Below are 13,252 nucleotides of genomic sequence, written 5' to 3' on the forward strand. Positions count from 1 at the left end.
GGGGGAAAATTAGTGTCATCTAGCTGAAAACGGCTCGACCTCTCCCATAACATCGAGGAAAGTGCCCCGTCGCCTTCCGAAAAGCCTTCCGGTGTGCTGGGGGTCCCCCCCGACTGAAGGGGGTAGTCCCTGTCTTCGGGCTTTTTCGGCGTGTCTTTCGACGTTTGCGTAGCGCTCGACGTGTCTTTTGGCGTACGCTTCTGGGCGTTGGCTACAACGATCCTCGCCAAGCTCTCTGCGACTCGTTTGTCAGTGGAGGGCTGTGGTTTCGACGTTATGGGTGTCGATCGTGTGTCGATCGTTCTACGGCGGCGTGCGCTCTCTGCTGGTGCGCTCCGGCCGATGGTTTGGGGGCGGCGCCCTTATTTGCTGAAAGCCCAGTCGCTGGTCGCGGCTGCGGTTGCGAGAGGGGCTTCGAACCTGAACGGTCCGAGGAGGCCGCCGGTGGAACCTGCGTCTCCTTGGGCGCTGATGCTTTCTTCGTCTTCGACGATGGGTTGTGTGCTTATGTGTGGTATCGTGTGCGTCAGTGTCGCCAGGGTGTTCATCCCCATAAGCAGGGCGTGAGCCAAGCCCGTCGGGGCCGGGGACAGATGACGAAGAGCGCGAGCGCTCTTTAGAGGGGTCTACGACTTCCGTAGCGGAGGTCGTGTTATCACGTTCCTCGTCACTGTCGGTGGTAGCAGCGGCCGGTGAAGAATCGGCCTTCGACATAGCGTAGGCCGCCCACCTCTTGACCCTACGGTCTTTTAGAGTCTTTGGCTTAAGAAGCCGACAAGCCGTGCAACCCTCCTCTTTGTGATCGAGGGGCAAGCAGCGGTTACACCGTGAATGCTTGTCCTTCGAAGTAAACTTGCCCTTGCAAAGCGGGCAAAACCTAAAGGGTGTCCTCTCCATAGCCGAGGCAATAAATCGTGATAACGACCCCAAGGGAAAGGAAGGGGAAAAGGAAATGCATTCTCAAAAAAGAACCAGAGATGTCCCACGACCCCACTCTCCCTACTGTATTTGGCCTGCGAGGCCAGGCCACGTGTTCGACAACGCCGAAGGATCTCCTCCGCTCGTCCCCTCCGTCGAAGATCTTGCTCGGCGGAGACAGCTTCACAACTGCGTCGAGGGAGGGATCGATGTGTTATATATTAAATAGGAAAACGACCAAAGGTCGAGGAGATGAAATCTGCAATGTCTCTCGAGGAGCTCCGCGTAAAGGCGACCAGTATCTGGGCGGAAAAAAACAATCTGAGGGACCTCGACGCGTGAGGGATTGTGGGTACAACGCACGGCACTATAGGGATAGTATTTCAGACACGCCTTGTCGACGTCCCTTTTCGACTACGAAAAACAAAATGCAATACTCCGCAGTGACCACTGGATGTCGGACCTATGCACAGCATGTTATTCTAAGCAGAGTAACAAACATCAGAAATATAAATACACAGCTATAAATATACGGCCATCAAAGAACAATTAGTACCAGGCGAGGGACAATCAGATTGTCACATGTAATCTGATCGGCCCTTTACCAGACCTGTAAACCCCTCTCCCAATGTTCCCTTTTCTTTCTGTCCCCGGCAGGGGATGTGGCAGTCACTCAGCCAATGAGGAGACTCAGAAGCAAGCCATCACACGGCTGGAGGCTGCCATCTTCCCCTGCTGGGGGTCAAGGTAAGTGTTTTCCCTCCATCCCTCCCCACCCCCCCCAGTCCAAACAATCCCCTCCCCGCCCTCCCAACCCCACTTACCTTCTTTTTGGGCCATTTTGAGAGCAGACGCGCTGGGAACACTTTTGTCTGAAGAGCGTCTGCTCCCGATCCGTGACAGGTGGTCATGGAACACAAGAAGGGAATACACAGTCCCTACTCTCCTTTCCATGGCAGCCATTTTGTTTGTTTACATTTTCCCTTTGTTTTGATTCACAGGGAAAAAGTCAGTGTATAAAACGAAACAATTATCCAGTAGTAGCCTGACCTGAGGCAGTAAGGACGCTTTGCATATGGAAGTGCACAATGAGATATGCCTCCAACTGGGGGACACAGACTTTGCTAACTTTGCTTCCCATGACCCTGCACCACACCACCAAAAGTGCATGTCTCCACTCTTTTGTGCTGGATTGGTTGGTGGTTATCTAGATTTACAGCCCTCAGACTATATGTCGCACAGAGAATCGTGGTCAGTATAGAAATATAGGTTCTCGTGGGCCTGGGGAAAGCCCAAGTGAAGAACAAGGAGTTTGCACCCTCATATATCCTGCTTAGAAACAGAAGACGGAAGCAATTTAGGGTGAGTGGTAAATACAGTGTTTTTTTCTGTAGCCATGGTAGGGGCTTTCTCCTTCCCCATGGATCTCTTCAGGGTAACAAACTGTCTTCGTTTTATGCCCAAACTGGCAAGAGTTTTTGGCCCCTGAATAAGTCACTGGTGGTCTAGGGTGCTTGTTGGTAGCTGTGTGTGCTCACTGCTATCACCTAGCAGCACTGCGCAGCTTCTCGGACACCTGTATGTAGCTGGTTCCACTGTTATTTCTTTCTCTTCTTCTCGCACCCACACTTGCCACACTCTCAACGCAGTACCACATTCACTTACTAGCCAATACCTTGCCTTCTGCAGAACTCACCTCCACAGTCTGCTTCTCCTTTCTCCCTCCTCCTGGTCTCTTGTTCATCTACTTTCTCCTTCTCCTCCGACCTCACCCGAATATACGACCCTTCCTGCTTCCTCTGGTACCTTTTTATCTCCCTCTGCCTCTCTGTATTGGCTTTCTTTCAATGGCCAATGTGGCCCTAGCATCCACACCCGGGATGTGGTGATGCTCGGCTAAGTTAGAAGCAGTGAGTTAAGCCCCAACCACTTCCACGCAGGCCAGCCGCAGAACAAAAATGGTTATATGTGGAGATGATTGTCATTGTTCGTGTAAGGGGCCCTCTTCTCTGTGTCTAATTGGTCCTACTCACTCAAGCGGACTTCTTTTGAAAACAGTGAACAAAAGGGGTACTTCAATCAAGGTGGCTGCAATGCAAATGCCAACCAGCCAGTCTTTGGCACCTGTTTTTATGCCCAGGGGGATGTGCCAGTCCTAGTGTAGGAGGAACCTCTAGCCCTGTAGTCCGGCGTGGAACCACACATATCCCCAGGAGACAGGAGTTCACCAATGGGCGAGACTGGGCTCATGTCTTCATGTTTTCATCTGCTGTGAAGCCCACAATCAACCGGGGGTCTTTCCCCCAGGCGTAGACCTATGGATTGTCATCTCTTACTTCCATTTGTTGCTAGGACACAGGCCTTGACGCCGTGAAAATGTTTTACGCAATCTGAGCACAATTTATCAACATTTGGGTTGTGTTCTCTTGTATGTGCAAGTGCCCAAAATGCCTTAAATTGAGTTATTTGACCTTTGATAATTTGTTTGATGGTCTCTAGCACTTGCCAGATCAATGTCTGTTTTCCATTGTATTTCTGTTCGTTTATATGCATCTGAATAATGTGTCAACTTGTACCTTGTTTTACATTGCTTTTCGAAAAATAATGCACAAAAATTAATAAATAAAAAAGTGTTAAAAGATAAACTAACAGGGAACTAAATAAAGCTGTTCCACAAGCAAATAATTGTTTGTCGGTATCTGTGCAGATTGATCCTGCATATCCAAAATAGAGTTGAGTTTGGGTGCATAAAACAAAAAATCTTTTTAATGGTACCAGACGCTTTTACTATGAGTAAGATACCAGAAATAATGTAATGTCGTAACATTTCCTGTGGTAGAATACCCTTTTGTTGTACAACCCTTCAGCCCTTCATCCTCCCACGTAGAGGGTAGCCCCTTTTGTTACCTACCAACCAATATGTGGGCATTGTGTACAATAGCAATAATATAAAAGTAAAAATAAGGCTGCCCACACCTTTGCTTTGTGATGTACCCCTATGCCAGGGATATAACGGCCACCTTTAATCTCCCTCACCCTATGTACTAAAGAGCAGAGCCTACATTGTGGTTAGCCACAACAATCCCATGACACCAAAACCCCTCTCGAAAGCCCAATAAATACACTTAAGCTGTCATATTAAAGATAATGCCTAGTTTTGAAAATAAAAATCAAATGGAAATACCTTGAATTATTCTCATTGCAATATATAATCTCAACAGAGCAATTATGGAAAAGTGTACAATTCACTTAGGTATGTTGTGATGCTACAAGGACCTCCACAGCCCTGTCAAAAGTTTTGAAAACAAACAACTAAGTAGATGCTCTCTGAACATGCATCAGGAGACATGCTGTTCTCTGAACAGTTACAGCTTACTTCTGAACAGCAGAATATGGCTTCCCGGAGATTCAAGATCAGAGCTTCTACACCGGGAAATGGATGAGAACATGCTGGTCTGCAAAGTCATGCTTGTTTTAGGCAAGTCTTTTTTTTATCAAAGGTATTATTAAACTTGAACCCTAACATGGCTTGAACTTTGAGGTGTTGATTGAATAGAATTAACATAGTTTGCTAAATGATTTCTTTCAGTGGTACAATATTTTGCAGATCCACAGTATGGCAATAAGGCATGGCGGTCGGTTCACAGCAGTGGGAGTATTCTCAACAAGGCCTGTGACAAATATTTGTTAATGTAGAATTAAATTCAGAATGTAACATTTATCAGACAATACAAATGTAAGCACATTACCCGCTATCAACATTTGACACATGCATGGTCCTTAACTACCTAGAAATTGAACAGCCAAAAATGTTGCTTTTAAACCACTGCATCAACACTAACATGATCAGCTATGCAGGACTGGGCACAGAAAGACACTCTACCTGCAACTCCAAACGGCCGTCGTAGTCCGGATGTTAGTTTTCTTGTGTTATTATCTCTCAACTCCATGCGACCTAATCTCACAATCTGACACACACAGCATATCTTCTCTCTTTTCAGGTCTTTGCTTCCAAGGTCCTAAAAGGAGGCATTTTCATCAAGTTTAACTCTTTTTTGTTAGTACATCAGTGGCATTACACAAATCATTTTCATCTGACAAAAAAACAGTTATAAAATATATATGGGAAAAGGAAATATTCTGCAAGCAATATAAAACACTTTTCCCGACTAATGTAGAATGACTACTATGCAAAATTACATCTTTTGTATAACTGATAATTACTTTATTGTTAAACAATCACCAACACAACCATTGTTTAAGGGGATTAAAACCATAGAGAAACTAAGGAAATCTGAATATTTTTAGTGGCAAACACTATGAGGGAGGACCAAATGCATGACATGACGCACGCATTTAATGGATACAAGCATCAACTATTTCTACCCTATTTAAACAATGCACAGATATCAATATTGTAAGGTGTTAAAAGAAAAGGGAGGGCGAGAATGACAAAAATAAACAGAAAATAATTGGTAAGAAGAAACTTACGGTGAAAACTGCTCGTAGATTGTGTAACCTATCTATGTCCATTGGCATCCCTGAACTTGACCATCGCACAAGATAGTTTTCACTGAAGGCAAAAATAAAAATAGACAGGAATATACTGTTGAACTCCAATTAACAAACATTTTCAAATGAGTTTCACATTTCAGAAAAAACTTTATTGGTATCCCAATTTCTGTAACTAACATTTTTTTAGCTTTACTGTTAATCACAAATACAATATTTCATTGAAATAAAAGCATTTCTTTTGGAAAATGTGATATTGTTCTACCAAGTCTCCCCCCCACCACCCCACCCCCCACACCCCCGAAAGTCCATAAAAAGAACAAATGTGACATTGTAATAGATAGTACTTTAATGTACAATAAAAACAATGGTGAAGAAGAGCCATTCTTTTCATGGTTTTTCAGGATGCAGATTGCACTAAATGTAACTCTAAATTAATATTTCCCAATTTTAAGGTTCAAAATCAATGCCAATTAGCACAGAAACTACTGACTTGAAATATGCACATTGTGCAATTACACCTTAAACTTACCCAAGGACAAGCAGTAAAAGCCTCCTTAGGCTGACTAAGTAATAATATTTCAAATCAAGTTTTTTTCCAAATATCGTCTTGTGCTACAGTGAAGAGAAATTGCATCAAAGCATTACAAAAGAAATATCGACTAAATTGTAAGTATCCAATTTTACACAAAAAGAAATGTATACAGCTGGAACTATACAAGGAAAATGAACATGGGGCTAGAGAGGTGGCACGTCTGCTGTTAGGTATCTTATGCTGCTTGCATATGTTGGAGCACCAGTGGAAGAAATAGACCCAATTTAATTTTATTGTTTAAAGCGCTGACCTCAAGAGTAGTGGGGTGCTGTACAGGATGAGAGTAGCTAGCATTTGGGCTGGCATATTTTAACAGCACAGTACAGTGAGTTGCTGTGTGTACGGAGATATGTGCATCCATTGGGATTAGTCCTTGGTCAGCTGTTGTTGAAAAAGCCACGTTTTGAGAGGTATGTGAAATTGGATAATTGTGAGTGCATTGCGAGCCAATACTGGGATTGAGTTCCACAGGGTGGGTGCATGACAAGAGAAGGATTGTTTGCAGGTCCTCTCTTTGCAGAGAACTTGCGATTCAAGTCGGTTGGTTGATTTACTGCATGAGGAGCATGTGCCACCAAATATGTGGAGCTTAGTTTCCAGGTACACACCCGTGACTGCTTTGTAGATATATTCAGTCTTGAACTCTTGGCCTGGAGAGGAAACTAAAACACAACCAACTTTGAATGGTAACCAAATTCAGGAACTAGCAGTGGGTGCAAACAGTCTGTGCAAACACTCATTGCGATCATAATTTCAAACATGACGGACAAGCAGAGAAGGAAACAGTCAAAAGAGGGTAGAAGCGCGTCCCAGGGAGGGAATTTACCCATAGTTATGGAGGTGTGTTATGGAAGTCAGGATTTCTTAGTGAGGAATGTTTGCCTATTCCTTTTACACCACCATGACCAGGTTCTCTCTAATGGTTTTGTATTTTTATCAAATTGATTGGACCTTCCAGTTTCCCTTTTACTATGTTTTTACCATTGTCACTTGTTTTTTTGAGGGATCTCCAAGTCCCTCTGGCTTTCATGTTTACTTAATCTATCTGGTAGTATATGTGCTTCTTGCCAAAATTCAATACTCTGGTTTCTAGGACTCCCGCAACCCTCCTTGTCAGTTTTTCTCTCAGTTTGGTTTGTTTCGCTGTGCTTCAGCTGGATGACATCCTAGCTGGGATGTTGCTGCTCACCATTCTGCCAGCATTGCCAGCATGTAAGCGTCTACTTCTCTTCTTCTGCTTGATTCAGCAGTCTCTACAGTCCAAGTGGAGGATTCATCCCTCCGTTCTGTCCTGGCCTTGGCATAGGTTCCCAGGTCCCAGACTCAGCACAGTGGCTGAAGCGTGGTCATGCCACCAGGTAAGACAGTCCTTTCAGTCACTGTCTCTTACTTCTCCCCAATTCGGCAGTCCCTGTGGGCCACGCATTCTAAGGGGATGATTCGTTCCTCCGTTCTGTCCTCTGCATAGTTTCTCAGGTACAACACCCACAACAGGTACAGCGTGTTCATGCCACCAGGTAATCTGGTCCTTCCATCCCTGTCTCTTCTCTGATTGTGCCTAGTTCGGCAATCTCTATGGTCCTTGCCTTCCAAGTGGAGGAGTCATTCCTGCATTCTGTCCTCCAAGTGTATTTTCCCAGGTCCCAGACCCACCAAGGCTGCAGCATGGTCATGCTACCGGTCCTTCCATCCCAGTCTCTTACTTGGCTGTATCGCCTTTCTGGGTATCAGCCTTCCGGCATCTTAGCCTCCTCTCTGCACCTCTCCACGCTACCTCTGGCTACACAGTGTAGCATGGCTTTTCCCCTCCAGGACGACTGTACTTCAGAAGCTCGCCTCTGAATAGGATTCGCTCTCTTTTATTCAAGGTTCCCCATCCCTTTCTTCTCACTGCCATACTAAAAGGGGCGTGTTGATTTTATCCATTGCTGAGTTCAAAGGAATGCCAGTATTACCTTGAGCCAATCATATAAAAACAATGTCAGTATTTGTTGGATGAAAAACAGAAGTCACATTAGTCTCTTCTACGTCTATATATGTAATGTGAATAATCTGAACTATTTTCCAGAGAGGAGCCACCCCCTTTGAGGCTAGGCAGGTGGACCTGCTTAGAAAGATGCTCGATAGGGATCTGGACAAGTAGGAATTCGCTGGAAGTGACTCCCCTCTTGGGAACAAGGACTCCCATTCCAATAAGGTGCTCGCTGTCCAGAACACCTGCTTACATGGGAATTTTAAGGGTTGTTACTAATGGGAGAGTCAAAAACAAAAGTGACATTTCACAAATCTCTTTGGATTCAGGTACTAAAGAATCACACCTGAACTCCACATTCAGAGAGCAGCGACACACCCCTTTTGTTTGTGATGAGGTACACGAAACAATGAGGAACTTGGAAAGGTAAAGAGAGAAACCTATGCAGAAGCGATCCTCTAATGGTAGGACGTCCTGGAGGGGCAGAGCCACGCTAGACAGTGGAGCTGGTGGTAGCATGAAGTGTCAGCAAATCGCTAACCAGACACATGAAGGCTGGCATCCTGACCAGCAAAGAAGCCATGGGCCAGAGAGAAGGAGATGCCAAGGGGCCGTCTCACCTGGTGGCACGACCACACAGAAGCCATGGTGGGCCTGGGGCCTGTAAACAGACACCGACATCAGACCGCAGCATAGAGATCAGGTCCCCCATCTCTGCATGAAAATTGCAGTAGCTGCCGAACCGAGCACCAGAAAGGAAGCAAAAGCATCTGGAGAGGTAACACTGTTAAGATGGGCTGTGAGGGGTCAGAAATGAAAGCCGGACACAAAGTTGTCATATTCTCAAATTTATTAAACAAAAAGGGGTTGGAATAATACCTCTCTAGCCCTATTCTAAAGTTAAAGGTCGGTCTGTGTCAGGATGTCAGTTCTTAGACAAAACTGTCCTTGTGTCCAAAACATCCCACATTGGCACTCACGCTAAAACAAAACAACAAAGGTTGCAAGGAAATGCCTGTCTTGTCAAAACCCAAAGTATCAAAATGTTTCAAACAAAAATGTTCCCCAAGGTATAGATCCTTGGATCCAGAGGATGGTCCCCTTCTCCTGGATTAGTAAATAGGATGGCAACAATTTATTTTTAGATAACAGTTCCTTTGTGTCTTCATTGGACTCACAAAGTTCTTGTTTAAACAATAAGTTCTGCAACAATCTTTCTGTAGTGCTTCTTATAACTTGATAGATCACATGGTATACTCCCTTGCCAGGAATCCTCATCCAATTTCAGCTGGCTGGTGTACTCACCTGCCAGAACGTTTAAGGTTTCACAGATCACCTGGTATAATCCCCTGCCAGAGATCTTCATACAATTTCAACTTCATGGTGTACTCGCCTGCCAGGACTTATTTATGCTTTTCACAATTCTGTAGTTTCCACAGTTCCTTGTTTATACCATACCAGCATATACCGTGAGGTACTTGGTATATCTGTCTTTGGTAATCTTATTCAATCTTCTCCACACATTGGTATCTCATGTATCTATATCTGAATGGGGTTTGACTTCATAGTTTGCCTTGTCTGCATTCAAACATTCTTCTTGTTGAATTCTGAATTTGTACTTTGTCTTGACTGCATTTAAACAAACTGTGTGTATTTTCTGTGTTAGCAGTATTATAGCAATCAAACACTTGTTGGTGCACAGTGATTCCTTCGCCCGCTTTCCAGATTGGAGTGTGCAGATGTTCTCCCTGTGTCCTGTGCAGCTCAATAGTCACATGCCAGTTTTCCTTCTCGGCCCAGGCTGGAAAATGCTGTTGCATCGAGCGGCCTAACCTCAGGGAGCTCCTGTGTGGCTCCCAGTGTCTAGATGGCCCTGGTTGCTTGCATGTGGTACTTCTCCTCTGGTCCCAGCGGTTCTCTCTGTTTTGCCAGCTTTGTCAGCGTGCTTCGCGTTTGTGTGCCTCAACGTCGGCAGCAACTCCTTCTCCTGCACTGTTCGACTTGACAGTGCGGTTGTGGGCTTTAAATGTCCTACGCACTGATGGTTTGGAAAAACAACTAGTCTTCATGTTAGAGTTCAAGTACCTGTCATTTTTCACAAACTCCCTTGTCGTCCTCTTCATCTCAGTACCTTGGTGGTTATGGGAGTTAAGAGTCCATAGTTGTCTTGGGACTTCATTTTTAAATGGTTTCTTTTATAGATTTCAGATACAGGTACATCAGAAACAAAAAGATGTTATGTGTGAAGTGTGGGCTTTTGGGCCAAATGTGGGGTTCTCTCCAGAACAGTGTAAGGAAAAGGTTGCTTAACTTCCTCTACAGAAGGGAACCGTTATTTGAAAATAGGTAATTAAGGTTTTGGGTATCACAGGGCCTTCTTCATGGGGGAAATATGGTGCCTCAGTCAATGCAGTCATATTACATCCTTGTTAGTTGTCTCAACCCATGTGATCCTTCCTCATAAAGCCACCCCCAGGGACAGGATCAGGATCAGGTAGCGGCTACCGTCCCCTGGCCATATGGGAGGAAAGTCCCACCGGGGTATCCGTGATGACTCCATTGGATTCATTACAGGGGCAAACATTTTTATTCGAGGCTGGCCAAGCCACAAGGGATATAAACCGAATTTATAGCTAAATCAAGCCTATCTGAGGGTTTTGGAGAGTCCAGAGAAACCAAGAGGCATTCATATTTGAGTCTGGGAAAGCCACAGGGGTCACTGAGCTTGGAAAACCAGAACAAGCAGATGCCACACAGAGGCACAGTTCTAATAAGCCTGTCAAAGGGCCAGAGGACTTTGGGGAGCCAAGGACACACAAAAAATGTGTGGGATCTATTGACCCACCCTGCTATACTATGAGGCATCACTCTGCTATGTATGGTGCCAGAAACGGCAACAATGGTGGCAAAACTCTTGTGCGTGCCAAAACCTCCAAAACCGTGTTCTCCAGCACACCAAAAGATGGATGCACAACCTGCCAACCATGGTGCAAGTGTGGTGGAATAAAGCACACCCTGCAGAAAATGTGCCAGTGGGCTCCATGACAAGCAAAGAGAGTGCAGACAGAGAAGCAGAGCTTTGCAAATGAAACTCAAAAATGTGCCTGTAAATGACATTTACTTCGTGCTAAAAACTCCAAAATGCCTGTACTCAACATTTCTCAACATTCAAAATCTTGCTTGGCACTAAAATTCAGCATTCATGAAGCATGGTGAATGTACAAAGTCCCAAAATGTGAAGGGCAAAACATGTTCTCAGAAAAACTGGGCTACCTGTGAATGACAGCCCTGTCAGAGTAGCTCTCCTGATGAAACTTCAAAGTATCTAAACTAAAAGTCTGCCGGATTAGCAGACATAAAAGGATTGTTGCTAAAAGGAATTACAGATCTCAGTTGCGTTTTTGATCCCACAGGTTTAAAGCTAAGAAAGTAATTTATTTATGCTATTTGATGCAACTAGTTTGGTCTCTGCTGGATTTTAAGAAATTAAGAATAAATTAGCCTGGCTGGGCCTGCAAGGAGTGGAAAAACAGGTTTCTCCCAAGGGGAGGGTAATCCCCTCAGCAGAAACTCACTGGTAGATGATAATTGTGGGTTAGGCCAGACTTTTGTCTACAGCCAGAGAATGAACAATGGCAGATCCTCCAGCCCGGGATACGGACATAAGAAGGGGTCATAAACTGCTTCCTGAAGGAATTCCCCAAAGGAGGGGGCTACTCCTTGAGCTCCAGGGAGAGACAAAGGGCAGACCATTTGCTGCTAAGAACAAATAATGAACATTTTTTAGAGACTCATGACTTGTTATCCAAAGTGGTGAAAAATATAGAAAGAACAGATTTGTTAGTCTAATTTTGACTGTATGTTTCAAGAGGCGGTGGAACGGTGTAACATTCTGGACAGGAATGGCAATATATGTGGTTTTATGTGAACTGTATTAATGCTAGAATTGTTAAACACACACATCCCTATGGTAAACACACACATTTGTGGAAATTTGCAGAAAGTTTGGAAAATGTGTTCATGGCAAAATGGACAAAATTCTGCAGAAAGGTGAAACAAGACCCCACAGCTGCAGGATTTTGAGGAACAGCTACCACATAAAATATGGAATCCGAGTGTGATTTTTGTAGAGGTTACTAATGTATAAATATGTATTTAGGACAACATTTGATTTTAATATTAGTGGCTAGGGGAGGTTTCTAAGGACTGTAAAAGCCAAATCATAAATGGGACATCATCCGTCCTCGATCCAATCACTCAGATGCAAGGCGGAGATGAGGTCTTGATCCAAACCCAGCTCACAGGGGCAGGCTTAGTTAAGCCGGCCCATACACCCATTTTGTGATGTCATTTAAAGGATAAATAGAGACAGCTGACAACACATAGGGATTCACTGACTGACTCACTCACTCACTCACCGACTCACCTGATTCCAGCGAAGCACTTTGTTCCAGTATTCTACATCCAGCCTTTAACATCCTTCCACGATCCAGATGCGCAGAATCTTGTCAAGCAGTAGCTGAACCATTTTCAGTAAGGCCTCAATCCTCAAATTTATTCTCACAACCCAGTGAAGCGCTGTGGTATGGGAAATCATTCTGAACTAGCATCCTGAGCTTATCTGGCAGTCTACCATAAGGCTTGCCTGATGAACTCGCTATCCCACTGATTTGAACTACCCAGAAACAAGAAGGACAGATCCTGTGCAACGCGGTGACCGGCCTAGCTGATCCCGTCCCATGCCTGATGTGCTGTCCTTCCTTGATGGACCCAATCCATTGACCAGAACTGTGAATGTCCAAAATCTTAAATCCCAGTGGATTGTGAGTATTAATAGGACGCTAGAGAACTATTGTATACCTTGCTTATCTTGTTCCACTCTAATCTCTGAATTATCTCTACTTTCATAACCTATAACAGTATCAAATCTGTAGTGCTATTTTCTTCTGTCTAGTTGCCAAAGCGCCATTTTCATAGTCATCTTTATTGTGCAACTCTGATCCATAATCCCACTTTGAGTCTTTGGACTGGTGCCGCCGGGAAAGTGATGGGGATCTGTTACTGAAGTCATGAATCAGTCTCAGAACTTACTGTGTCCCAACTTAGTTGCCTAGCCAAATGCAGTGCGAAACAGTGCGATTGACCAGTTATATCAAAAATCGCATAAGGAAAAGTTTGCAGCGAATTGACATTTTGAAAAGTTTACACATGTGAATTAGCTTTAAATTATTTCCCACTTTGAGATTTCAAATGTT

The 13,252-nt window shown here is 44.4% G+C and overlaps 1 protein-coding gene across 2 annotated transcripts in view; it reads right to left on the bottom strand.

Moving 5' to 3' along the window:
* DOCK1 (dedicator of cytokinesis 1) overlaps positions 1–13,252 on the bottom strand; it is a 2,312,292-nt gene that overhangs the window by 2,035,436 nt on the left and 263,604 nt on the right. For both annotated transcript variants that reach the window (XM_069611483.1, XM_069611484.1), the window contains exons 9-10: positions 5,410–5,491; positions 4,802–4,937 (exon numbers count right to left, since the gene is read on the bottom strand). In XM_069611483.1, coding sequence (XP_069467584.1) covers positions 4,802–4,937; positions 5,410–5,491 — 218 coding nt within the window. The remainder of the gene's footprint in view (positions 1–4,801; positions 4,938–5,409; positions 5,492–13,252) is intronic.

The sequence above is a fragment of the Ambystoma mexicanum genome, chromosome 8 (genome assembly GCF_040938575.1).
Source record: "Ambystoma mexicanum isolate Mex_15411 chromosome 8, UKY_AmexF1_1, whole genome shotgun sequence".
NCBI classification, from domain to species: Eukaryota; Metazoa; Chordata; class Amphibia; order Caudata; family Ambystomatidae; genus Ambystoma; species Ambystoma mexicanum.